Genomic DNA, 24,488 nt, shown 5'->3' on the forward strand with positions numbered 1-24,488 from the left:
TTTGATCAGTTCATAAAGGAAGGGGCTCACTACAAACGAAATGACAGAGACTTGATTTGGGAAAACCTTTTTGGTTGAATTCTTTGCCAAAATGCCAAATAGAAAAGAAAATAGAATGTAATCAGGAGAAAAACGAAAACCTAACTTTGGGCATTTCATTACAAGGCGAAGAATTGCCCGAACGTCTTTAACTTTGTACGTAATTGGGGAGAATTCCCCAAATTAAATCGTTCCCCCTTCTCACAAACACGCTGTCTGTTGTAAAAGACCAAAACGAGGGCGGAAGGGACTACAAGTGAAAAGAGGCGGCGAGACGACTTCAAGTCTCCTCTTTCTTTTGTGCTCTCTCTCTCTAACTCCTATTACCTCCTCCTCCTCCTCCTCCTCCTCCTACCTCTCTCCCGTCTATCCCGGATTGGAAGATGAGCGGCGGCGGTTCTAGGGTTTCGATCCCTGCCGGTGTGCGACGGACGATTCAGAACATCAAGGAGATCGCCGGCAACCATAGCGACGAGGAGATTTATGCAATGCTCAAGGACTGCGGCATGGATCCCAACGAGACCGCCCAGAAGCTCCTGCTCCAAGGCACCCTCTCTCCTTTGCCTTCCTCGTCTGCCGTGCGCTTTGGTCCGGTGTTCGGCTTTTGGTTCTGATGGGCGGCCGTTGTTCTCGGGCGAATCGACTCGCAGCGTTTTGGCGCTGTGGAGTTTCTTGAGTATCGATATTTTTAATCCTCCTTTGGCACTATTGCGCATCTCATTGGATTTCTTGGGTAGGAGATTTGGAGTTTCTGGCTGGCGAAATTGATTCGTACGTTTTGTTGTTCTGGGTTAGGTGGATCGATGGTGGTTGGGGTAGCCTAGTCGTTAAACTGTATGTTGTTGGAGTTAAAATGAGTTTTTCCGGAACAGAAGGAACAGTTGGGTCACCAGTGCCCTTAGATTGGATTTCACCTTTAATTTGAATTATATGATCTGCTTTATACTATAACTGCAATATCTAGCAAAAAATATTTATAATCTCGGAATCACGTGTGATTTAGTTGGACTTGTCTTTCATGATTCTGGAGCAACAAGTATTTGAGGAGTGATGGTCTTAGGCGTCTTTTCTTGTTATCTAGAGAGGCACAGTGATGTTGAGTTCCATGTTCTTTCCCGGTAGAGTAGCTTGTAAAATTTTGGTTGTAGTTGTACCTTGCTAAGGGAGTATTTCTATTATATTAAACTAATTTACTAAGCGTCATGTTCTATGTATAATTTATTTTGGAATATCTAGTGGTAATATGGTTGGCATATTTACATTATTTAGATATTAACAAAACCAAGAATTTTGATGGCATTTTACCATGTTCCGTACCATATATTCTGCTAAAATTTAATTTAGATAATAATATATAAATATATTTATATGTCTAAAAACATCTACGGTTTCCAGTATGATGTCTCTTCTTTTCCATGTTTTCACTCCTTTGTCTCTTCAGTAATAACAATATTCATTTATCAGTTGGATATTCTGTAATCTCTTTCTTGGTGTGTATATACCTGAATTTGGAACGTACTTGCTTATGTTGTATTGTTTTAATTGCCTTCTTAGTCATAACTACTATCTGGTTTTTGTGTTGTAGACACCTTTCATGAAGTGAGAAGGAAGCGTGACAACAGAAAGGAGGTAATTTTTTTTATTGTCTTAATGCGTCTGTTTTTATTCTTTGCTTATGCTAAGAAAGTGATTAATATGTGAAGTCTGGGGATATATGTGTTAACAAAGTTGCAGGATCAAACAAGTCATTGACATTTACTTTAATATAAGCATTTGATTAAAGTACATGTCATTTTGTCATCTGTCTGAATCCCAAAAGGGACTAATTGGAATCTATATTGAGACATGTGAAGGTCCAGGTCTTCTTTATATTATATAAATTGCGTAATTCTAGATTAAATTCTTCTTTTTCTTCTTCACTTCTCTCTTCAAAATTTAGTTTCTAGCACAATGTGTTGATCTAATGATTCAGATTTGTTTTCTCCAAATTCTTTAGAGTTTAAATAGGAGAGTTGTCGAAGTCAAATGGCTGCTATGTAAGTTAAATAGGAGTCACCGGAAAAAATTAAACATGCTGGTTCTTGTCACTGCCTAGAATGAACTATTATGAAAAGAATTGAACCCACAATAAGTGTGATTGAAGTGACAAAAAGGATTTGCTTGCTCTATTACTTTCTTAAGTTATAATCTCATAAGAGCCGGAGACTGGATGGTTTCAAGTTTTGGGTGATATGGTTGAAACTGAACCATTTTGGGTTGGTCTTAGACCAGACCCGTAACTCGAAATGTATGGACTTCCTTTGTCTTGAACAAAATATTATGGAAACTGGTTGAGTTTGTCTGTAATACAATGATCTTAACTAGTTGAAACCTGTTCTAACCTGCCCAAAGCCTATTCTTTCAGTTAAATTATTGTATGATGGCTACCCGCATGCATCCTCCACATACTAAAAATCATTCAAGATCCCATTTCTTTATCTCACATTTTTGCCCCTAAAATAAACAAATATCAACAATTTTCCTCTATAAACTCTCCAATTTTGAGATTAACCAAATGAATATTCTGCTATTCTCAACAGAATGTGAGAGACCCTAATGATGCTAGGTGGAGGCCAGGTGTGCAGGGACGAGGTGGTAGAGGAGGTCGAGGAAAGTTGAACTACTCTTCACACTCTCTGCCTAGTGGTATGTAGTTTTCTTGTAATATAATACTCAAACTTTATGTGGCTAATGAGTTGCTCTAAGAAGTTATATGTTTCTCTTCTTGGTCTTGGACCCTTCTTTGTTTATCTGACTGCATAACATTCGTATTTTATGTGATATTACTTGGTTATTAGCTAACCATATGTACATCGATGCCTTTTCTTCTAATTTGAACATCTCACACATACATCAATAAGAACTTTCTTAAATTACCCAAAGTCAGTTGTATCAGAAATCAGATTTGTGCCATCTATATTATGATGTGTGGACTCAGTGTTCTGTTCCATATGCTGTGATATTTTGCATTTTGCTCTTTGGAGACCTTCCATAAATGCTTTTGGAAATACTTTATAGAACATGTTTTGTTGTATTTCTAAGGTGTGTTCTGTGACACAAAAAACACATATTGGCTACTGTTGCCATGCTTTATTGCTACTTGTTGGATATTTATTATTGGATATTGACCATATAATTTCCATTGGCTACAAGATGATGTTGCTGGAAGAAATGTTACTTCAGGGAAGGAGAATGGATTAAATCAAGGTACAGATAAAGCCAATACATCCTTTTCATCCACCACCACCACCCTTGACACAGATAATAATTCTGCTAAGTTCACGTCAAGGTATTTATTTGTGTCTGTTCAGGTTGGCTTTAAGTAAATATACTAATATTGTTAAACTAGGAACATGTTTTTATTTCTTGATGCTCAATTTGAAGAAGACATATATCAAGTTTTATAGTGCTTTGGATTTATGCCTTAATTGTGCTGACGTTCGGACTTCAGTGCCATCAGAGGCTGCTGCTAAGTCAGGTTGTTTTTTCTTGTTATAGTTTCCAGTGCTTCATTGCGTCTTATGTTGTCTTAACATCGAAGCAACATGATCTGCTTGATGGTTTATGTGAGTTGTCATTGGTATGTTATTGGGGGAACATCCTGAGATACCGTTGTTTCCTTCATATGTTTACTTCTAAATAATATTGGTAGTCAAAATTGTCACATCCTGGCTTTTGGTGGTTATATTTTGACTACATGTTGTTGAAGTACAACTTAGGAGATAGCAACTAGATTGAGATCAGTAATTTCATTTTGCTTAAGAATGAGCCTTTTTTTTTTTTGGGCTGGGAAGGAGGGAAATTTATGTGTTAAAGCTTTTTATGTAGCAACTGGATCAAGTTTATGCTGATGAACACATAACCATTAAACGAGGCAACCTTTTTTGTTCTCTGTTTAAGAACTCATGGGCGGATGATAATAGCAGATCACATTCATTTGGAGAGGATGAACTTTGATGCCACCATAAGATTGGTACTCTTCAATTTTGGTGTCAAGGGATTGAGTCATTTTTATAGTCTCTTTGCTTACCGGGATATCATTTCATGTAGCAACTTTCTGCAGTATGCAGTATGCACATCAGTGGAAACTTGTCCACTGGGTTGCCTTCTTTTTGAACCATGTTCATGTGAACCAAAAAAGAACAAACCAGAGAAAGCACACACACACACATAATTTATTCCTAAATTTCATGAATCGTCAGTAGCAACTGTTTCTAAGACTAATGCATCTTTTACCTTATGAAGCTCAACTATCGTATTCCAGTTGATAATGAAGCACAAACTCAGCTTCTAGATATAATTGTTGGTTAGACTATAGTTGATGTCTAGATATAATTGTTGGTTAGACTATTGTATTCCAGCATTTATTTTTATCTGATTTAACACTACTATAATATATATATTCTGATGCTGTCTGTTATGATTTGTTTTCTCTAAGTGTGAGATGTCTTTCTATTACTGCCTAGTTTATTGACCTAGCTATAGTTTGTAATAATTGCATCTGATGTTGCCAATGGTCCCAGCAAAACAGATCATCCATTATCATCTCAGGGGTCCCATGTCTCTGGCGCTAGTGGCATTGCCCCATGGGAAGAAAATTCTGGTGCTGTAACTACTAAGAGTGGGACTTCAGGGATAAATTCCAGTGATGTAATATATGGATCTGCATCTGGACAATCTGTACTAGGTTCAGACCACAGTGCAGAAAACAGGACAGCAGCACCTGTTTTTGAAGTCTCTACTTCAATCTCAGACCTTAAGCTAGTGACATCTCCTGTTACATGCAGCACTGCTGAGTTGGGAACTACCAAACAAGTAACAGGGATTCAACACTCCCTTATTGAGACAGCCACACATGAGTCTGCATCTCGAGATATTTCTGGACGGAATTTCTTAAATATCGGCGGAAAAGGTTCTTCTGACATGAGCAATGCCGATACGCATGGAAAGAAGATACAAATCAAACCACAAGGATCCAAAACAAATGAACTCTCAGAAAAATCTGTATCTTCTTTCTCCAGTGTTATAAACAGCAGACAGTCCTCTACTTACAACAATCGTCCTCATCTAAGTGGTTCACAGAAAGGTAGAACTTAACATTTATTTTGTAGCATCTTTTTCTTTTTGTACTGGGTGATGATTGATCGATCGACTATATCTAATATTGTTGTGGTGCTTTGTTATCATGACCCTCCATTTATTACAGACAGTGGAAGTTTATGAAGTGATAATACCAGGATGGATTATTTCCTTCCCACCCCCCCTTTGAATTAATGCTGACGAATTGATCTGTCAGTTTATCTAAAATATACAGCATGCTTGTTTCTTAGGAGATAAAATAAAGACGACATCTTGTTGTTAACTAATTTCCTAAGCCTGCTTTGACCATGGTTCTTAAATTATTTATTTATATGCTATCAATATTTAGTTTGCTCTGTAGCAATTTTGTTGGCTTCAAGGCAAAATTTTTGATTCAGCATTAAGTTAATGCTTTAATAGGATCTCTCTGTTTTCATGAGCAGGCACCTGTGCATGATAAACTCCCTTGAATCGCTTTGTTTGGTTTGTGATTAGTCCAATTAATTACTTCCATTCTCCTAAATGCCCATTTTTGAATATATATAGAAGTTTCCAAAATATGCAATTTTTTGTTTAAAAAGGTGCTGCAATTCCTGAATTGATCAAATTTCTCTGCTCACTGAGCTTAAAAAATTATCGGTGTTTGAAGATGAATGAGAGACCAATATTTCATGCATCTTTCTGGATCTTTGAGTTATTGCTGTTCAAACAGTATGATTACCCCAGAACATATGACTTTTGCATTTCTTAAAGCTTTCCAACTAAATCTCATTTACTTGAATCTCATGTAACCTCCCAAAATAGAAACTGAAAGATATGGCTGACCATTCTTTGTATCAGTTGTAATACATTGGTTGTCTGTTTGTAACTTTTAGATTTTAACTGTCTTAACAAAGAATATTATACATTGTTTAATTAGCCAAGCTGTTATCTTGAACTTGCATAACAAGTGATACAAACATGTTAACTGGATAAGAGAAATGCTTGTTGCAAGTGCATTGCAATCCTACAACCCTCTCAGTCCCATGACTTACACCACATCTTTAAGTTGGGACTTGGTCATGATTTAAGTCATGATGTGCCATACTCACCGGATAGTCTTTGTCTTAGATGTTTGTTGTAACTATACCTGGAGGGGTTTAGCTTATATTGGCATTCTACTTTTGTAGACTGATACCCGTTATGGTGCTCCCTATCGGAGAAGAGGCCACGGATAAAAGGGTATGTGTACTTTTGATTTTAGCCAAGAATGAGATGATTGATATTAGCTTGAGGAAGATCGAATAAGAAAAAGAAATAATTTGGTGACTTTTTTACTTAGTGACATTGACCTAAAAAGAGGTCAGTGGTGGGATAGTTGATCCCAAATAGATGGGATTTATGGCTTGTTCTTGTTGATGATAATGATAAGATAACAATTTTTTCCTCACTATGTTTTTCTTTGTTTCTTGCCTTCTATTCATGTCAGTATTCCGAGTCATGCCTAGAGTTGACACAAATTGGTACATCATTGCAGCATATGGTGTGATGCCAGGTCTTGAAACCATGGTCCATCAGATTTTTGAGTGCATTGATCTATTTGAATTTTGTAACAATGACAATGAAAGATGCTTAGGGCTCCTTACTATGGTATGTTGAAGGTCAATGTAGCAGCCTTACTCCTACAAAGCAATGTTGTTTCCCTGATTTTAGTCCTGATCATTTAGATCACAAAGAATCAATCTCACTATGACACTGGCCCATTCTCTAGTGATGAAAAAATTGAACCTTAAACTATCTGCAAAAATCAGGTTTTAGATTAGATATAAAACAGAGCCTGCTTCTTGGTCCCAAAGTTCTTCTTTATGTACATATCAAGTAAATCATGTTATAATTGGTTAGATTAAGATGGCTTGGGTAAATTGGTTGTGCAATACATAAATGATAAACATTCTATTATAATACACATGAAATTTGTACTGATATTTGGACTTTGTAAGGGGGAAATCAAGCTTTTGTTATGGTGGATTTATGTTCAGTATGACAGATACAGCCTTCGGTGAAACTCACCCAATTTTTTAAATCCAATGTATGCCTGAACTCTAAATACAAGATAGATAAACAATAAGTTCATTGAACTTGACCTGAAGTGACTTGATTCATGACTTAGCTCTTGTACCCTTAAAGAAAGAAGATACCTGCTATTTTAGGTTTTATTTCTGAAGGGACTAAGTTGAGAACATTTCATGTAATGAGAAAAAAAGATTAGACATGAATATATCTTGTAAGTGCCTGTTTTGTGGGAATAATCCACTATAATATGGTCCCATCAGGTATGATTTGATTTTAGTAAAGTAGTGATAACAATATATCTAATGCCTCCCTGGATTTTGTTTGATTTTTTATCACAGTGCTTTGTTCATTCCAAGCAGGCTGTAGTGAGAAAATAATCCCCAAATCATTCTAGTGTTGTGTCAAATCAGCAGCCCTATCTTTGAAATTGACTAAAATGTTTTAGTTTTATAAAAAACTCAAGCTGGATGTCACTTGATCTGTATGCAATTTTGGCCCAATTAACATCTCAAATCCATTCTCTCTATCATCCCATATACCTTGTTGCTAGAGTGTATCAATTTATTTGTAGATGTGATAAGATGCAAGTTTGCTAATTATGTAGATGGGAAATCATCTAATACAGAGAAAGCTGTGGAAGTTTGCTAATTATTTGAGGTTGGCTTCCATTACTCTTATCTCTCTGTTTCAGAGTATATTATACTTTAACGCAAGGTTTGGTATTGTAGCATAACCTTGTGTTGGAAACTTGCTGGCTTATAGTGCATAGACTTTAGTCCAGTGGTGCATTTGGATGCTCTTGCAGTTGACACACTTTGTGTCAAATATCAGTGCTGCAATAGCATGTATGAGCAATCTTTTGTTGTATGTCGACCTTGTTCTCAGTGCAATTCCTATAGGTAGTCCACAAATGTTTGGTAATTTTTAGTAGTTGATCTCCTAAAATCAATTCTCATATGTAATTACGTCAACCGTGTACAGTTTATCTTGAGTGTTGAAATTACATGTATTTAAGTTCTTGATTATTCATTTTTCCACTCTTTGATAAGTTTGCTATACTTAATAGTTGACTAAGTAGTACTTATTCTTATTCAGCACCTGTGCCTAATAAAGAGTGGAAACCAAAATCAGTACAAGTGAATCCTGCCCAAGCATCTGAAATAACTGACACTTCTGATATATTAGTGATGGCTGAAGCTGTTTCTCAATCGTTACCAGCATCATGTTCTGTGACCTCAGAGGAAACTACCATGAAGTTAGAAAAGAAGCTAGACGAACTGAAGTTATCTGACAGACAACATGTCATAATTCCAAACCATCTTCAAGTCCCAGAGTCTGAAAGACATGGGTTGAGTTTTGGAAGCTTTGATGAAAATTTTGAGTTGAATATGGTTTTTGCTAATGGCCCTACTAGAGACAAGATTGATACACCACCTTCTGAGTCATCTCAGGAGGTTAAAGAGACTTCTGAGCAGCCTTCTTTAAGGTCTCAGGCGCATTAGTTGCATTGTTGTTTGACAATTTCATTTACATGTGCTTTACTTATTGGTTATTTTAGATCAGGGTATCATGATTCACATTTACATAATGAACTCATTTTGTATTTGATGAGATGAAATAACTTCAGTAAAAAAAGGCTAACAAGTTTATTCAATATGGTATAATATGCATGTGCATATTAATGTCTGTTGAGGAAGCTTTGAACTTTTACAACGATCAATTTTGCTCTTGTTTGTGTGGTTGTTTTTTCCTATACTATTGTTTTGGCTATGTGGAAAAAATTGCAAAGTTGTGTGGTAGAATTTTGTCGACTGCTCCTTTTGCTGTAAAATAAAAGATAGGTCTGTAAGTGATAGGCATTGTTACAGTACTTGTATATTAGAAAATAGAAACTTTCACATGTTATTCTTCCAAGAATTTTAGTTTACCCGCTAGTTGATAACTTGATATTTCAGTCACTCGTATTAGTAAAAACTTTTTGTTGTTATGATACTCATGCATGTTGATGCTTCCTACAATGTTATATTACGAGTTGGTATATCTATCACTGGTATTAATAAAATAACTTTAGGATTTAACTTTGGCAAAGGGCATAGAATGCAAAATGTTATTTGCGTTGTGTACAAGAAATACTAGTAGGCGGTGACCTTTGCAATCATTGTCTGTTTTATTTGCTGATCATAGCATAAAACTATATTGTAAAATGTATCTATTATGGCAAAGATGGTGTGGTCGACATGTTAGCGCCACCCGTCGACATGTCGGCTCTTTTTCGGCACCTCAGCTCCACGTGGTTGACCGACTGATTCCACAGGGTCTACATGTCGGTTCCACGTGGACACATCAGCTCCATGCAATTCGATTGGTTCCACGTTGAATTCGCCATGATCTACTCAATGGCCAGATGGTAGGTGACAATTTCACCACATTGCCCTTGTCACCGGTGTGTCACGACCTTAGCTGGAATTGCCTAAGGCATGAGGCACCCTTGTGGCAAAGATGCGAACTTAGCTTGCGTTGCCTAAGTCGCGAGGCACTCTTGTGGCAAAGGCGCGAACTTAGCTTGCGTTGCCTAAGTCGCGCTTCGCCCTTGCGATTTGCGTCCGCAAAGATCAGCCTACTTGCAACCTCTCGCAGGTCCCGAAGGGCCTGTAAAAAGAGAAAGTTGATTAGTTCGAAGAACGAGCGACGAACAAATCCCGACGTCTCGCAAAAAGGGGAAGCTTTACAAGCAATTCAGCGAGCACCTTGCGTGCACAAGAGAAAAGAGGGAGAGGGGGAAAACAAGGACTTTAAAAGGTTGAATGAATAACTGCAAGTCCACAAATAGCTGCTCACCGGGTGCCGGGCGCGACAACAAGTTCCTGTCAAGGTAACGTGCGAACTTGCGAAAGATTGTTTAACGCCCGACACTGTACCGAAGCCCCATCCAGCCTTGTGCCACCTGGGTGGTTCCAAGGGGCTGAGATGGCTGACGTTTTGGTGAGCGAAAGCGGACTGCAAGAAATAGCCCGTGGCACACGAAAACGGAGCTGTTTTGGGGCTGTTTTGCTCGGTTCGGTGAGCGGTCGCTTTGTAGCGCTGCAACTTGTTCGAACTTACATTTTTACAAGCAAAATAACTCAAAACCATGACAAAACATGCTGCCAAGCTGCTGTACATGTAGATGAGAGCGACGAACGGTTCGTTGAATGGAGTTGTTGCGGGTGCGCGACGACCGTTCGTGATAGGTGGGTATGGTGCGTGATTAGTTATCAGATCACGCTTGGATTCTCCCGCTCCCTAAGAGAGGAGGTGTGCATAGCAAATGTCCACGTCACTTCGTGTCGTTGTGCCCAGCCTCGATGGCCCACCACGTCGTCACGCTTGGCCCTGTCGGTCCACTGTGCCTGGCCTTGTCGGCCCATCATGTCGTGCCGTTGCTCTCGGCCTTATCAGCTTGTTGCACTCAGCCTTGTTAGCCCATCGCATTGTGCCATCGCTCCCGGCCTTATCTGCTTGCCACACTCAACCTTGTTGACCCATTGTGCCACAACGCCGACCTTATTGACCCACCGCCCCACTGTGCCTGGCGTTGTCAGCCCGTCATGCCATTGCACTATCATGCCCAGCCGCATAGGCCCGCTAGAACCACAACGCCAATCGCTGATGTCAACCTAACCCTACTTTTCGACCTGATTTTGCTACACTCCCTACCTCGGCTCTCTTTCGACACCTTGGTTCCACGTGGCCGATTGATTGATTCCACAGGGCCGACACGTCCACGTGGACGACACATCAGCTCCACGCAGCTGACTAGCGGACCCTACGTGGCTGACATCAAGGAGTCACTTGGTTGACTGCTTGTCACCACCATAGCTTCATACAAACTCCCTATAAGTAAAGCCAAATGGCCGCACCTGATGACTGTCACGTGGAAGGAAGTTATGCAATCTTGGGTCCCGCACGAGTTGACGACAGTTACAACCAAATCCCACGCCCCCAATATGGCACAAACTGCACAATAAGCAGGCGTAATGGCTCCAAACCTCCACTATAAAAGAGGGGGTCATAGGTATGTCTCGACACACTCAACAATATAAATCCGACTAGATAATTGACTTAAGCATCAGAGGGGACTTTGTCGGGAATGCCCCCCACATAGTTTTGTAGGGTTCTGACGTCTGAGTTGGGGAGTTTCGCTTTGGGACTGGCTCGAGGAAGAACAAGGTTAGATCTGATTCAGCTTCCAGCTCGGACAACCAAAAACTGCTCTTAACAGTGTCGAAAGAAGCTTACATTTATTTAGAAACTTTTCTACCTCATTTTAATATATACTATAGTCAAGTCAATATTGATTTAAGCTATCTTTCACTAATTTCAATGCTGTATTGGAGGATCTTGTTTCCCTTTTCATCATTTTTTTCTTGTTTTGTTTACTACTACCATTTTGTTATGCTTAGATTGTGGCTTTTTAACGATTTTGTTTCTTTCTGTTTTTTATGGGCAGCATTCATATGGCAACCTCAGCTGGTCAAGAAGCTGAGTTTATGGGTCATCCTCAATCACCTGAACTGGTGTTAGATAGTTATCCAACCAAAGAAGCAAGTGATTCGTCAAGCATATCTACTGCAGTGGAAAATGACCAATGCAAACAAGAGGCTTCTTTAGCTCCAGATGGCTCTCAGAATCTGGTTGTTCAATCTGCACCATCATATCCATCACTTGGATTGGACACACAAGTGCTCGGAAGCCAATTTGCACCTTTTGAAAGCTCAGAACCTCAGGCTTGTGATACCTCTCGTCTCCCAAACTTTCTGGTACAGTGACACCTTTAGATCTTTATATCCATGTCACTTAAATTATATAATCTGATAGCTGAAGTGATGCAGTGTTTTATATACAAAAGTGTTCTTTATTTCAATTTTATGATATTAGTTAATAGCATGATTGCTACTGAAGCTAATCTGGTGGTGGCCAATAGCCATAAGATATTGAGGATCAGTCATTGCCATTTGTCTATCATTCAAACTTTTGCCTTCAGCTGTACACTTGATACATAATCTTGATTGCATCAATGAGCTCATTGCTTGTCATGGATTGCCTCCCCTACTTCCCTGTAACTATCAGGACACAAACATCCTTCATGCCTCTATTTGTGTGTCTCCTATGCTCCTAGCCACCTTCACAACTGCTTTAGCTGGTAGCGATCAAGTGTTTCTCAACGACCCTTGTACAGCTTGCAATTTCTGCACACACATCCCACATGGTAATTGTCAGCCACATGAGCATTCACAAGTCACGACTCACAACTACCTTGCTTTTCTGCCTTGTACCATCCTTGACATGGCAATAGGTCCCTCCTACCACTATGGAGTTCCAGCAGGATCTTATAATACTGTTCAGATGGGGAAAAGGGCCATGAACCCCTATTTCAACTAGGAATGGTGCATAAGAAGGGGGATTATGCTGCCACTTTTTGTGAGGCCAGGTGATGAGGTAACAGATCATAGTTGGGTATATGGTGCTAAGGAGATAGTGTATCAATTTACTCTTTTTTCTAAGAGTCTAGGTAAGGTTAAGATATGGAATAGTTTAAATAAGAGGTCTTTAAAGCTGTAAGAACTTGTCTCGTTTTCATAATTTTTTTAAAATTTTCTGTAATCCTGCAAGAAAATTATTGTAGTAATCTGTCTCTTGAGGAGTCTTCTGCTTCCCCTTGGATCCAGTGGTGATGCTCGAACATTATTTGGTATGTGAATGAGATTGATCGGCAAGCATTTGTCAGAGTTCTTCTATGCTGATGCACACCATGAGGGGTTCACCCCTTTAGACGTCATGAACTCATGATTAAGTTGATAAAGCTATAAGAAGACCTCAACAATTTGGGAGCTAGTGGAGAAGTGTGAAGAGGAAGATACTTGCAAACCATAATCACACTGTCTGAATTCCCTTGTTTCAAAATTTCTCTATTTTTTATTTTTCAGATTGGCACTAGAAAACAATCTGCTTCATCTTTTCTCATTTCCTGTTGGTATATTGATCCTGTTATACAGGTTCAGCAATCCTATGACCCCTCCACAAGCTACTACACACCATTCTATCGACCTATTGCCGATGCTGATGGTCGCATCTCTCCACTTCTTGCATCCAGTGCCTCCTCTAGGTACAATGGGAACACTACAGTCCTACCTGCTCGGACAGTCCAGGCTTCTCAAGAGGTTTGTGTTTGACTTTCTGCTTATATACTTTTTTTATTTTGAAATATTGGGAGATATCCTTTTGAATTATGTCATACTAATTACCACATTACGGTCCATCTTTTGGTATTGCTTTTGGAAAACATATGCTCTGCTATTTGCCCTCTTCATAATAGTAGAGGTTTAAATGTTCCTAGCTCTTGAATTTTGTGGTTGAATTCTAGGATTCATTATGACACCCTTTTTTCCTGGTCTTGACAATTTACTTATTATTTATAATCTTGTATTAAAATCCCCAAATAGTTGGGATTTTACAACCTTGTTGTATTAATATTATCTTCTTGTTCAGATTCTCAACATCATGATCTTAGTATATTATGATGCTCTTACACTTTTTCCCATCCAGAATACCAACTCCGTTGTGCTACCTATGGTTGGGTCAACTCCTCTAGCAACTCAAGCTGCAGCTCCTATGCAAGGTTCTGTTGCTATTCCTCAACAGCCAGTTCCTATCTTCCGACAACCTCCTGGTTTACATATATCTCACTATCCTCCGAACTATATTCAATACAGCCAATATTTCTCACCATTTTATGTTCCTCCTCCTACCCTTCACCATTTTTTGAGTGGTGCTGCATTCCCTCAGCAACCTCCTACTGGCAACATATATCCAACTCCTGGAGCTGCAAGTCCTGTTGCTGCTGTCAAGTACACCCTTCCCCAGTACAAGCCTGGTGCTAATACTGGCAATTCAACAATTGTTGGATTGCAATCTGTATATGGAACGTATAATGCAACTCCAGCTGGCTATGCTTCTGGTCCTGCTGCTAGCAGTGGAAACTCAACTTCCAATGAAGATCTTGGGTCTTCCCAATTTAAGGAGAATAATGCTTATATTCCTGGGCAGCAGGTATTTCCTGTTTTTATTATACAGGTTTTGTGTATGATGTTTAGTTCTTGCTTAGTTACTTTATTCTAATCTATAAATCCATAGTTCTGCTGTTACTTAGATGTGTAAATTGTTGATTTAGAATTAGCTTAAGGGTTCCACAAATCGTTTCTGAAAAAGCTGTCTTCTAGAATCTTAATTGTATAACTTTCAAATGTTATCACTGTTTGAGCTCCTAAACTCATTATTCAGTGATGATTTTTTGCTACTTCACCTGAATTACTCAAACAGCTACAGAGTTATATTTTTGTATAGTTTGCAAATGTGGTAGGACTCAGTTCTCCTTTTGCTTTTCTCAGTGCCTATATGTAATTGTATGTTGCATAAATAGCTTAGGAAGCTGTTGTTAGTTGAGCCATTGCAGATGTTGAGCTGACTGAATCAGTTTGTAATCTTGATAGTTGATCCCTTTCAATGTTTAGCATGCAGGATAGAGTGAACTGGAAATCATTTCTCTTTTTTATAAATGATTGCTTTGGAAGTGTTAGGATTTGCATTGAGCTGAGCATAAGCAAATTTTTTGCTGCAGTTTTTACCTTTTAGAAGCATAATTTTTTAAGGAGATGCACTTGATTTGATCTGAATAAGGTATGAGGTGAGAACAATTTTTAAGTCCAAGATCTGAACTTTTCTCAAGTCCTATATGTGAATTTATTGAAGTCAAACTAGAAACTATTGATCATGGACTAAGGAGAATGAATTCACAAAGCATCCGTTCTCTGAAGCATCAGAAGCAAGTGTAAGATAAGCTTACAAGTTGTGACATGACTATATTCCAAGAAATTCTGAGCACTGGGATTGTACATGATGTTCTTATGGAATGACTTATAAAGGTAGGGACTTGGATAGGTCAATCTTGTTCAGGCAAGATCTATCAGTTTATTTCATTAAGATTATGAATTCAAGTACTAGTGGATACAAGCCAGAAAGGGGATAGAAAGAAGGAAATTGCAGAAGGGAGAGTGTGGGCCTTACATTATATAACCGAAAGCATCTTGGAATAATTGAATATATATGGTGTATGCTTCTTGAATGTGTTCTAAGCTGATTCCTTGAAAGATAATATATTGTATATATTTCAAACAGTTAGAGAGCGAACTCTAGTGACAGTAAGATTTTTCTTTTTGATCTGGGGGACCTTGGTTCAAGTCATATAGACAACCTATCTGTTTGCAAGGATAAAACCTCTCCTTTTGAACATATGTTGGCAAGAGTCTCGTTCACTGCATTTCCTTTTCTTTATTTCTAAAAGTTGTCATTTTTGAAGCATATTTTTTGTCAGATGCTTATCTTGCATGGCTACTTCTTCTCTAGGAAGTAAAATCCTGTCAGCTTTAAGTTTATACATTTTATCAAGTTATATTAATTGTACTCGATATCCTTCGATCTGGGTTCCTTGAATAATCATGACCAACTATCTGGATGGTTTGATCATTAGCTTCTATTTACCTGTATAGACTTGTTTCAATGTCTTATTGTTATCAAACCCAAAATAAAAAGAGCCATCCCTGATGACAAGTTGGTTATAGTGCTTGCTTCAAAATTAGACTAGTTCCAACCAGGAAGTTGCCTGGTTTTTTTAATCCTTTTTTTTTTTGGTTTTTCTGTTGGTGCTATAGGCGTTAGGTGCTCTGTTGGTGCTATATCCTATAGCTGCCTAAGTTGACCCTCCTGGGACTTGCATTGGTAATAGCCTCCTGAAGTTGGTGACCTGGTCACGTTTTTTCTTCTTTTGCTGTACCTTTTCCGTGAGATCTTGCCATAAGTAACATGATTAAAAAAGTGTTTTCTAGTTTCACAATGTGCTTAGTTCACAAGTTTCCTGTATAACTTTGTTGGTGTTCCAAACAAAAATATGTTGATTTTCTTGGAACCTGTGAGATGATAGCCTACTAGGGAGTTACTACAAACTAACTAACGTGGAATTTAGCCTGAGTTTTGCAAAGCTGTACTTATTGCCCATATGTTGGATGTATTTACTGGTTAGCTTGTGGTATTGATACGAGGAAAACCTGCTGCACCAGTAAATAATACTTTGTACGAGTTTTTTGCATTGACCTGTTGGCTCTTTTTTGAAATCGACAATATTGAAACATAAGATTCTCCATGCTTTGTTATGCCTTTGCTTATATTGCTTTTTTCTTGAAATTATAGAGCTTTTTTGTAATAATGTGCATTCTCATTTATAATCCATGTGCATCAGTTAGCCTTGGTTGTATCTGAAACTCTGTTTTCCAAGCAGAGTGAAGGTTCAGCTGTCTGGATTCCGGCCCCTGGACGGGATATTTCTGCTCTTCAGGCTAGCTCCTTCTACAACATTCCTTCTCAGGGACAACATATGACTTTTGCACCCACACAAGCTGGCCATGGTGCCTTCAGCGGAGTCTACCCTCCGACGCCAACTGTCTCAGCTCCTGTTCATCCATTGCTCCAGCAGTCCCAGACTGTCACTGGAGCTGTCGAAATGTTGGGGCCCTCTGGTGGTGTTTATCAACAGCCACAACGTGCACAGATGAATTGGACCAATAACTATTGAAGGAAACCAAACCTAAGTTATGGCAGCCGCAGCTCAGTGATCAAGGATACCTGGGGTTCCGATCAGAAGATGTTTCGAATGTGGCGTAGAGTTGCCTGATCGGAAAGACTGGATATATATCTATATCTAAAAGACGGCCGTCCTGAATGAGAAGGTTTCAGAATTTGGAATCGATAGACTTTAATAGTTCAAGCTGATGTTGACCATTTTCATGTCAATTGTCCAGTCCGCTCAAATTCCACGTCCTGGGTTGTCTGCTGCTCATTCTTTGTCATTTGCTTGTTTCTTTTCGATGGATGAAAATTTGACATCCATTTGCGCCGCCACCACCACCACCACCACTACTGATGAGGTGATAGAAAGACCTTAGAAGGTAAGAATTTACCCTAGTGGGTTGTCATTTCTCCACTGCCTTTGTCTGTAAAGTAAAAATTGATACTGAGAAACTGTAGCACAACAGTTGTATTTGGTGTAATCGAGATAGCAGCCGCACATCCTCTTTGTTACATGTCGTGTTCTCCTTTCAGCTCACCAGTGTTTGGGAGAAACTAAAGATGGATTCATGCGGGCTCATATCCTCGTCTTTGTAATTCAATAGAATATGAGACATGCCACAATTCCAGGTTTGTTTCTGGCAAAGCATCAACCAAGTGTTCTTATTCTTTTTCTGGTAATATGATCATTATTTTTTATTCTTTTTCTGGCAATATGATCATTATTGTCAATTAATTGGAGTTCAACATTGAATGGTTAGTCGGGACATGTGTCAAATGGATATGTCATGTCAACACAATATTTAAGGAGCATATTTCGTCATAAACATTTATCATTTGCATTCTATGCTGGTTGTTCACGGTGAACTTCTGATATAGTCTCTTATTTAGGGTCTAAACTTTCTAAAATAAGATGAAACACTTGGTTCTTCTTAGAAAGGGAAATAAGATCGAGCATACGAATTACCCTTATTTGGTTCTTTTTATTCTAATAATTTGATCGTCAACGCACTTGAAGCTTCTTATCATTAAAGGAAAATAAGATGGAACACATGAACTCGTTATATGTGCTCTTTGTTTACAATAAATAAATTTTAATTTTTGTTTACAACAAATGAATTTTAATTTGATGGCTAGAGGGATCTTGTCGGAACGTTGTTCTTGCGAAAATGAACCAAGTGGGATAAAAACTTTTTGGCCCAAAAAAATGTATTCTTTTCCTCGTCAACTTTTCCATGTTGTAGATGATTGCCTCCCCAGCATTCTGCAGAGGATGGAGTTGTAGTTCCAGTCCTGAATCACCCGCGATGCGTGAGGGAGCGGTGCGTGAGGGAGATGTCACCCAGGAAATGGTTTCTCGGGTGGCGGTTTGAACGAGAGACGACGTGCGAAGCTTGTGGGGTACCGAACCATCACTCAACTTGGATGAGCGACATAAGTAGGCGCGCTGTTGGTTGCTTCTCGTTGGCCGTGACGCCCAATCTTATGATGCATATACGGCCATGGCATCGCAACCTTGGCCCTATCGTTTCTTTCACCGCTCCATGGAGATTCGCAGCGTCGAAGACGAGAAGCAGCCGTCGGCCGTCACCACAAAGGGAGGGCTCCCCAACGCCGCACTGCATCAAGGGAACGATGGCGTCGTTGAGATCGAGATTGAACAGGATGATTCGGGCACTTGTGGCTATGGCCCTCTTCCTATATTTCTCAAGGTACCTCTCCCCAGCCTGCAATAACGTGTTATCGATCCTCCAAAGCAGGTCATTTCGCTGTAATATTTACAATTTTTGCCTGAGATAGGACAACATCATAGCAGTGAGACATTTTTCGTTAATATGTCTTATGAACTATCCTGCATTTAAGCTAAATGTTCCCTTGCAACCTTTGCTTTTTTGTAGCACATGCACACACATGCAGATATATTCTTATAAAGTTAATGATTTCCATATTTATTGCTTTAAATTTACTTAACATTAGGTGACATCCCGGTTTAGTCTCATGTCGAAAGTCAGACGAAGTTTGAGTTAGTCTACAAAATTAGATGTCTTTCACTGCTAACTTGGCTGGTGTATTGGGACGTAGATTATCATAGCGTGAGGGGTCTAAGTAGAAAAGAGCTACTTCTTCACAGCTTGAAGTAATTGTGACTTGTAACATCTTACTTTAGTTCTACATTGACAGTCGAGGAGATTTGAGTTGACATATGATGATTCAAGTTTATCAGGTTAATAGGTTAATTATTATGTCAGGTTAGATTGTGACAATATCCCTTAAAGCTTGAGCTAACCTAAAAGCTTAGGCATCTGCCATTGTTGTTAAACTTTCATTGAATGCCGTATAATTACTAGTTGAAACTCTAATTTACATTAACAATAAAAAAAACACTATAATACTAAAAGTATCGAGGTACCTTATATATATATATATGTATATATATATATATGTATATATATGTATATATATATATATATATATATATACACACACATTCCAATTCAAATGAATTAATACTAAATTGTTAACCTAGTTCTTCTGCATGGATGTTAACATTGGTGATTTTTGTGGAGGGTTTTAATATTTTGAGGATATAAATATTTATCCTGTATGCTGAAATTTATAATGGCAAATATGACATTTCGAAAGTCACCATTCTATAACAAGTAAGTGATCATGGTTGGGGAAATCCAAAACTGATTGTGGAAGGGTGTCAGATATGGACCACAGTTGACAGGTTCATCATGTGAAATATGTTCCTCCTGCTTGCTTTTTGTCTGCTGCAGTTTGAGGATGTGGAGTATAAAATTAATGGGAGTTCAAGGAACCCTGTGAAAGCTACAATTGCCGGTGTAGCCTCCTGGCTGAGGATGGAGCAAGGAAACTGCAAGCACATACTGAAAGGCATAACTGGAAGTGTTGGCCCTGGTCAAATCCTTGCTATGATGGGGCCTTCAGGAAGTGGCAAGACCACCCTGCTAAAATTACTTGGTGGTAGGTTGGATGGGGACATCAGAGGGAAGGTTACTTACAATGACACTCCTTATGGCCCCTCTCTCAAGAGGAGGTGAACAACTGCTCTTTCTACATGTTTCAATTCTTTTGTTATTGAATTACATTGATTAAGAGTTGGAATTTCCCTTGTTTCGATGTGTACATCAGTAGGATTGTCCACTTTATGATTTCATTTTACCAAATGCTGATCTTGTTGCAATTGCTTGACAGGATTGGATTTGTTGCACAGGATGATGTGCTGTTTCCTCAACTTACAGTGGAGGAAACCCTTGTCTTTGCAGCATTCTTGAGGCTTCCCACAGAGATGAGTCGCAAGGAGAAGTACTTGAGGGCGGATAGGATCATAAAAGAGCTAAGTTTAGAGAGGTCAGTATCAGTGTTTGCTATGGTCACATATATGTGCAAGCAGCCCATATGAATTATATGTTCCTATTGGTTAGAACAATCTTGTTAATTTTGAATCAGGTTCTGCTCTAACTTGAGACTTTGTAAGTGAACTTTTTCCCCTACATTTTTGTAGTTTAAATGCTTGTGGATTTGCTTGGGTGTCTCTTTGCATGTGAAGCATGTGTGTGCTTAATCATTTGGTTAAGCTAGTTTTAGTAAGTTTGAGGGAGATTTCAATGTACTGTATTTGACCTCGGCTAAATCTATAACGAAGTGTTGGTTGTACTTGCAAAATCGGAATCGACTTAGATCATTAGCTTGTGTTGGTGGTAATTTGTCATATTAATACTCTATCCCCACCTCTGCAAATGAAACCATGTAGCCGGTGCTCCAAGTATAATATTAGTCTCAACTTTTAGATTCATTCTTTAGTTTTGACATGCAAATTATTCTTTCTGATTATTTTGGTTTTATTCACAAAACAATGTATACATTCATGATAATCTATATTTATTAGCGGAAATGTCTTTTTCAAGTTTCTAGATAGATTTTCCAAGATATTGATGCTTCCACTACTACCTTGATACACTAAATCTCATTAGGATCATGTGATCATGGTCCATGCTATTGAAATGTTTGGCCCTCATTTCTTGTCATCAAAATGATTTGATTCTATTTATACTAGATATATAAGGTGATTAGAAAAAAGGTTAAATAAGTTAAAAAACTGTTTTGATGCACTCATTATTTATCTCTGTGAATTAGATGCCGACACACCAGAGTGGGTGGTGTTCTTGTGAAAGGCATTTCAGGAGGAGAAAGAAAAAGGACCAGTATAGGTTATGAGATCCTGGTCGATCCTTCATTGTTGTTTCTTGATGAACCCACTTCAGGCCTGGATTCCACCTCTGCGAGCAAGCTCCTTATAATTCTTGGAAACCTGGCAAAGGTGATAAAGTCAACTGATTCTCATAACTGTCTTTCTGAGGAAAGCTTATATGAACTGTTTTCACTAATATCAGTTAATTAATTACGGGGAGAGTAATATGTTGTTTCACTTCTGGAAAAATGCTTATTATACACGGAAAAATCAGACATCTGTGGAGAAAATAACACCTGAAGAATCTGCAAAAAATGTATGTTTGAGGGTTTTTTTCCCTCCAATTTCAGGTAGGGCGAACAGTTATCATGACCATCCATCAGCCATCTAGCAGGATATTCTACATGTTTGATAAGCTTTTGTTGATATCTGAGGGTCAAACCATATACCATGGTAATGCCAGGGAGTCCATGCATTATTTCTCGTCCCTGGGTTTTGTGCCTGAGATGGCCATGAGTCCTGCAGAGTTCCTGCTAGATATAGCGACCGGACATGTCAAAGACATCAGCATCCCTGAAACTTTGCAAGGTTCAACAAATATGCAGGAGATCGAGGTGAAAGTAATTAAGGTGAAAAAGAATCTCAAGAAATCTATTAAACCATTGTGTTCTCTCATTGCTCTTTAACTAAGATTCTTGTAGTTTAGTCAAGAGCAAGTTCATTTTGCAAGAACTTGCAGAAAGCTCAATGTTCTGTTTCTTTTTTCTAAGAAAAAATTATTATGCCAGTTTAAAAGTGAGCATTTTGATTTCTACTGCAAGTTATCTCTCATTCCAACACCATATTTATTTGTTTCCTTCATTGCCTCTTACAGTTTCTGCAATGCAAATATAAGACAGATTTGGAACCTAGAGAAAAAGAAGGGAACTATCATTCAGTAAAAGCACCCATGAAGCTTCAACTATCAATTCAAATTAAAAAGGATTGGACTTCGAATTGGGTGGAGCAGTTCATTATTCTATCAAAGAGGACATTTAGGGAGAGAAGCAGAGATTACTTAGACAAGCTAAGATTTTCACAAACAGTTGGAGTGGCTGTTTTATTAGGCCTTCTATGGTGGAAATCTAATATAGGAACTGAAGCTCAATTAAGAGATCAGGTGGTTAACAAAACACAGACAGTTCAACTTCTGCTGTAAGATGTATAAATATTATTTGCAGCACAACATTATTATCACAAATGTTGGCGGAGTAATTTAAAATATCTTTTGACCCCTCTATTCCATTTGAGTCTTAAGCATTTTCTTCCATGATGCAGGTTGGCCTAATGTTCTATATCTGTATATTCTGGACATCATCATCATTAATTGGAGCAGTATATGTCTTCCCTTTCGAAAAGTCCTACTTGGTGAAAGAAAGAAAAGCTGATATGTATAGATTTAGTGTTTATTATGTGAGTAGCACTCTCTGTGACATGATCATCAATATTGCGTATCCCATCATTTTTATGGTCATCCTGTACTTCATGGTTGACCTCAGAAGAACGACGCCTTGTTTTCTCTTGACGTCCTTTGCAATTATGTTGATCGTCATCACGAGCCAGGTAATTTAAGATCATGAAGCCATTTATTTTGGTATAAGGCAGTATGTTTATAATTTACTTATTTAGACAAATGAAAACAAACATCTTGTGCTAGCACTTGTAGATGAAGTGTTCAAAAAGAAGAAAAAAAAGACTTGGGTACCAAAAAGTTATATTTCATTACTTCAACCACCCAACTTGAGATCTAAGACATATATTTCATAATAGAACTTGATGTGAATTTGGATATTTTAAGGTCACCATCTTTCAAAATTCACAAGTAAGAATTTTGCTATCTTATGGTAGATTCTTACGTTGGTTCTTCAGCAGGAAATTTCTGGAGAAAAATACCTGAATAACTTCTCTTTCTATATTTATTTTTCTTTTTCTTTCCAGTAATTCTTAACATTTCCAACATTCACAAATCTGTCTAATTCCAGGGAATGGGGGAGTTAATTGGTGCAGCAATGTTAAGTGTCAAACGAGCTGGGTTGATGGCATCATTGGTTCTAATGTTGGTTCTCCTCACTGGTGGATATTATGTGCAGGTATCTATGTCAGTTACTAGAGGGCTAATCAAGATCCGAAGAAAGTTGATATGGCTGAAACTCAAAGTGATTATTTATTTGAGGATTAAAGAAAAACTCAATCTGATTTATGTTTTTAATAAATTATCTATCGTATCAACTTCTGAAACATTAGCAAATTCACAACTTCTCTCGAGGAGCTTCCTACCGATGATAACAACTGAATTTGCTTGTCTTGCAGCATATTCCCAAGTTCATGATGTGGCTGAAGCACATATCATTCATTCACTATGGCTTTAGACTCTTGCTGAAAGCACAATACTCACAACACTTAGTGTATGATTGCCAAAGTAAAGGTGGATGTAAACACTTACAGAGCTCACCAACATTTGATACTATAGACTTCAGCAGCCGATTACAGGAAGTCTGGATTCTCTTGGCCATGGCTCTTTCTTTCCGAATACTTGCTTATTTTGCTCTCGAGAGAAGAATAAACATGACTCCTTTTTAAGTTTGGAGTTTTGTAGAAGAGTGCAATGCCCGCAATTCTTGGTGTATGACCACCAAAATAAATGTGGACGTAAACACTTATGGAGCTCACCAATGTTTGATACTATAGAGTTAAGTGGCCGATTACAAGAAGTCTGGATTCTCTTTGCCAAGGCTCTTACTTACTGATCGCTTGCTTATTTCACTCTTCAACGAAGAATAAACATTACTCTTCTTTGATTTTGGTCTTGATAAAAGCACAATACTCTTGATACTTGGTGTATGATTGCCAAAAGAAAGGCTGATGTAAAAGCTTACAGGTGCTCACCAACATCTGATACTATCGACTTGAGCAGCTGATCACAAAAATCCTTGGCCAGGATACTTGTTGATTGCTTACTTATTTTGCTCTTCAGTGGAGAATAAACATTTCTCCTGTTTGATTTTAGACACACACTTAATCTGATTGATTGGTGTATGATTGCTAAAGTCAAGGCGGCTGTAAACACTTGCAAAGCTCACCAACATTTAATACTATGGTGTTGAGCAGCCTGACTACAAGAAATCTGGAATCTCTCAGCCACAACTCTTATTGATTGCTTTCTTATTTCCATCCTTCAACGAAGTACAAAAGTTACTAATTGATTTCAGACTCTTCATCTCATTACCTGGTGAATTGATTGCCAATGTAAAGGTTAATGTAGACACTTCATCTTTTTCTGGTAATTCTCCATACATATGTTTTGTCCTGCAAATTGAAAGAATTTGTTGGGAATCCTATGAAATTTGTGCACCTGATTTGATCAAGA

At 38.3% G+C, this 24,488-nt stretch overlaps 2 protein-coding genes across 2 annotated transcripts; both read left to right on the top strand.

The window, feature by feature from the left end:
- Positions 1–221: 221 nt before the first annotated feature.
- On the top strand, positions 222–17,565 carry LOC103993639 (GBF-interacting protein 1-like). Its single transcript, XM_009413783.3, has 10 exons — positions 222–585; positions 1,625–1,668; positions 2,619–2,724; positions 3,232–3,367; positions 4,602–5,164; positions 8,305–8,695; positions 11,699–12,008; positions 13,245–13,409; positions 13,795–14,298; positions 16,580–17,565. The coding sequence occupies exons 1-10, from the start codon at positions 423–425 to the stop codon at positions 16,871–16,873; spliced, it is 2,676 nt and encodes an 891-aa protein (XP_009412058.2). The 5' UTR covers positions 222–422; the 3' UTR covers positions 16,874–17,565.
- Positions 17,566–17,710: 145 nt separating this feature from the next.
- On the top strand, positions 17,711–24,231 carry LOC135598673 (ABC transporter G family member 26-like). The gene is made up of 9 exons (XM_065092843.1): positions 17,711–18,578; positions 19,647–19,927; positions 20,086–20,241; positions 21,028–21,211; positions 21,433–21,711; positions 21,957–22,241; positions 22,400–22,684; positions 23,104–23,211; positions 23,432–24,231. The coding sequence occupies exons 1-9, from the start codon at positions 18,369–18,371 to the stop codon at positions 23,699–23,701; spliced, it is 2,058 nt and encodes a 685-aa protein (XP_064948915.1). The 5' UTR covers positions 17,711–18,368; the 3' UTR covers positions 23,702–24,231.
- The last annotated feature ends 257 nt before the right edge of the window (positions 24,232–24,488 follow it).

The sequence above is a fragment of the Musa acuminata genome, chromosome BXJ2-1, assembly GCF_036884655.1.
Source record: "Musa acuminata AAA Group cultivar baxijiao chromosome BXJ2-1, Cavendish_Baxijiao_AAA, whole genome shotgun sequence".
NCBI lineage: Eukaryota > Viridiplantae > Streptophyta > Magnoliopsida > Zingiberales > Musaceae > Musa > Musa acuminata.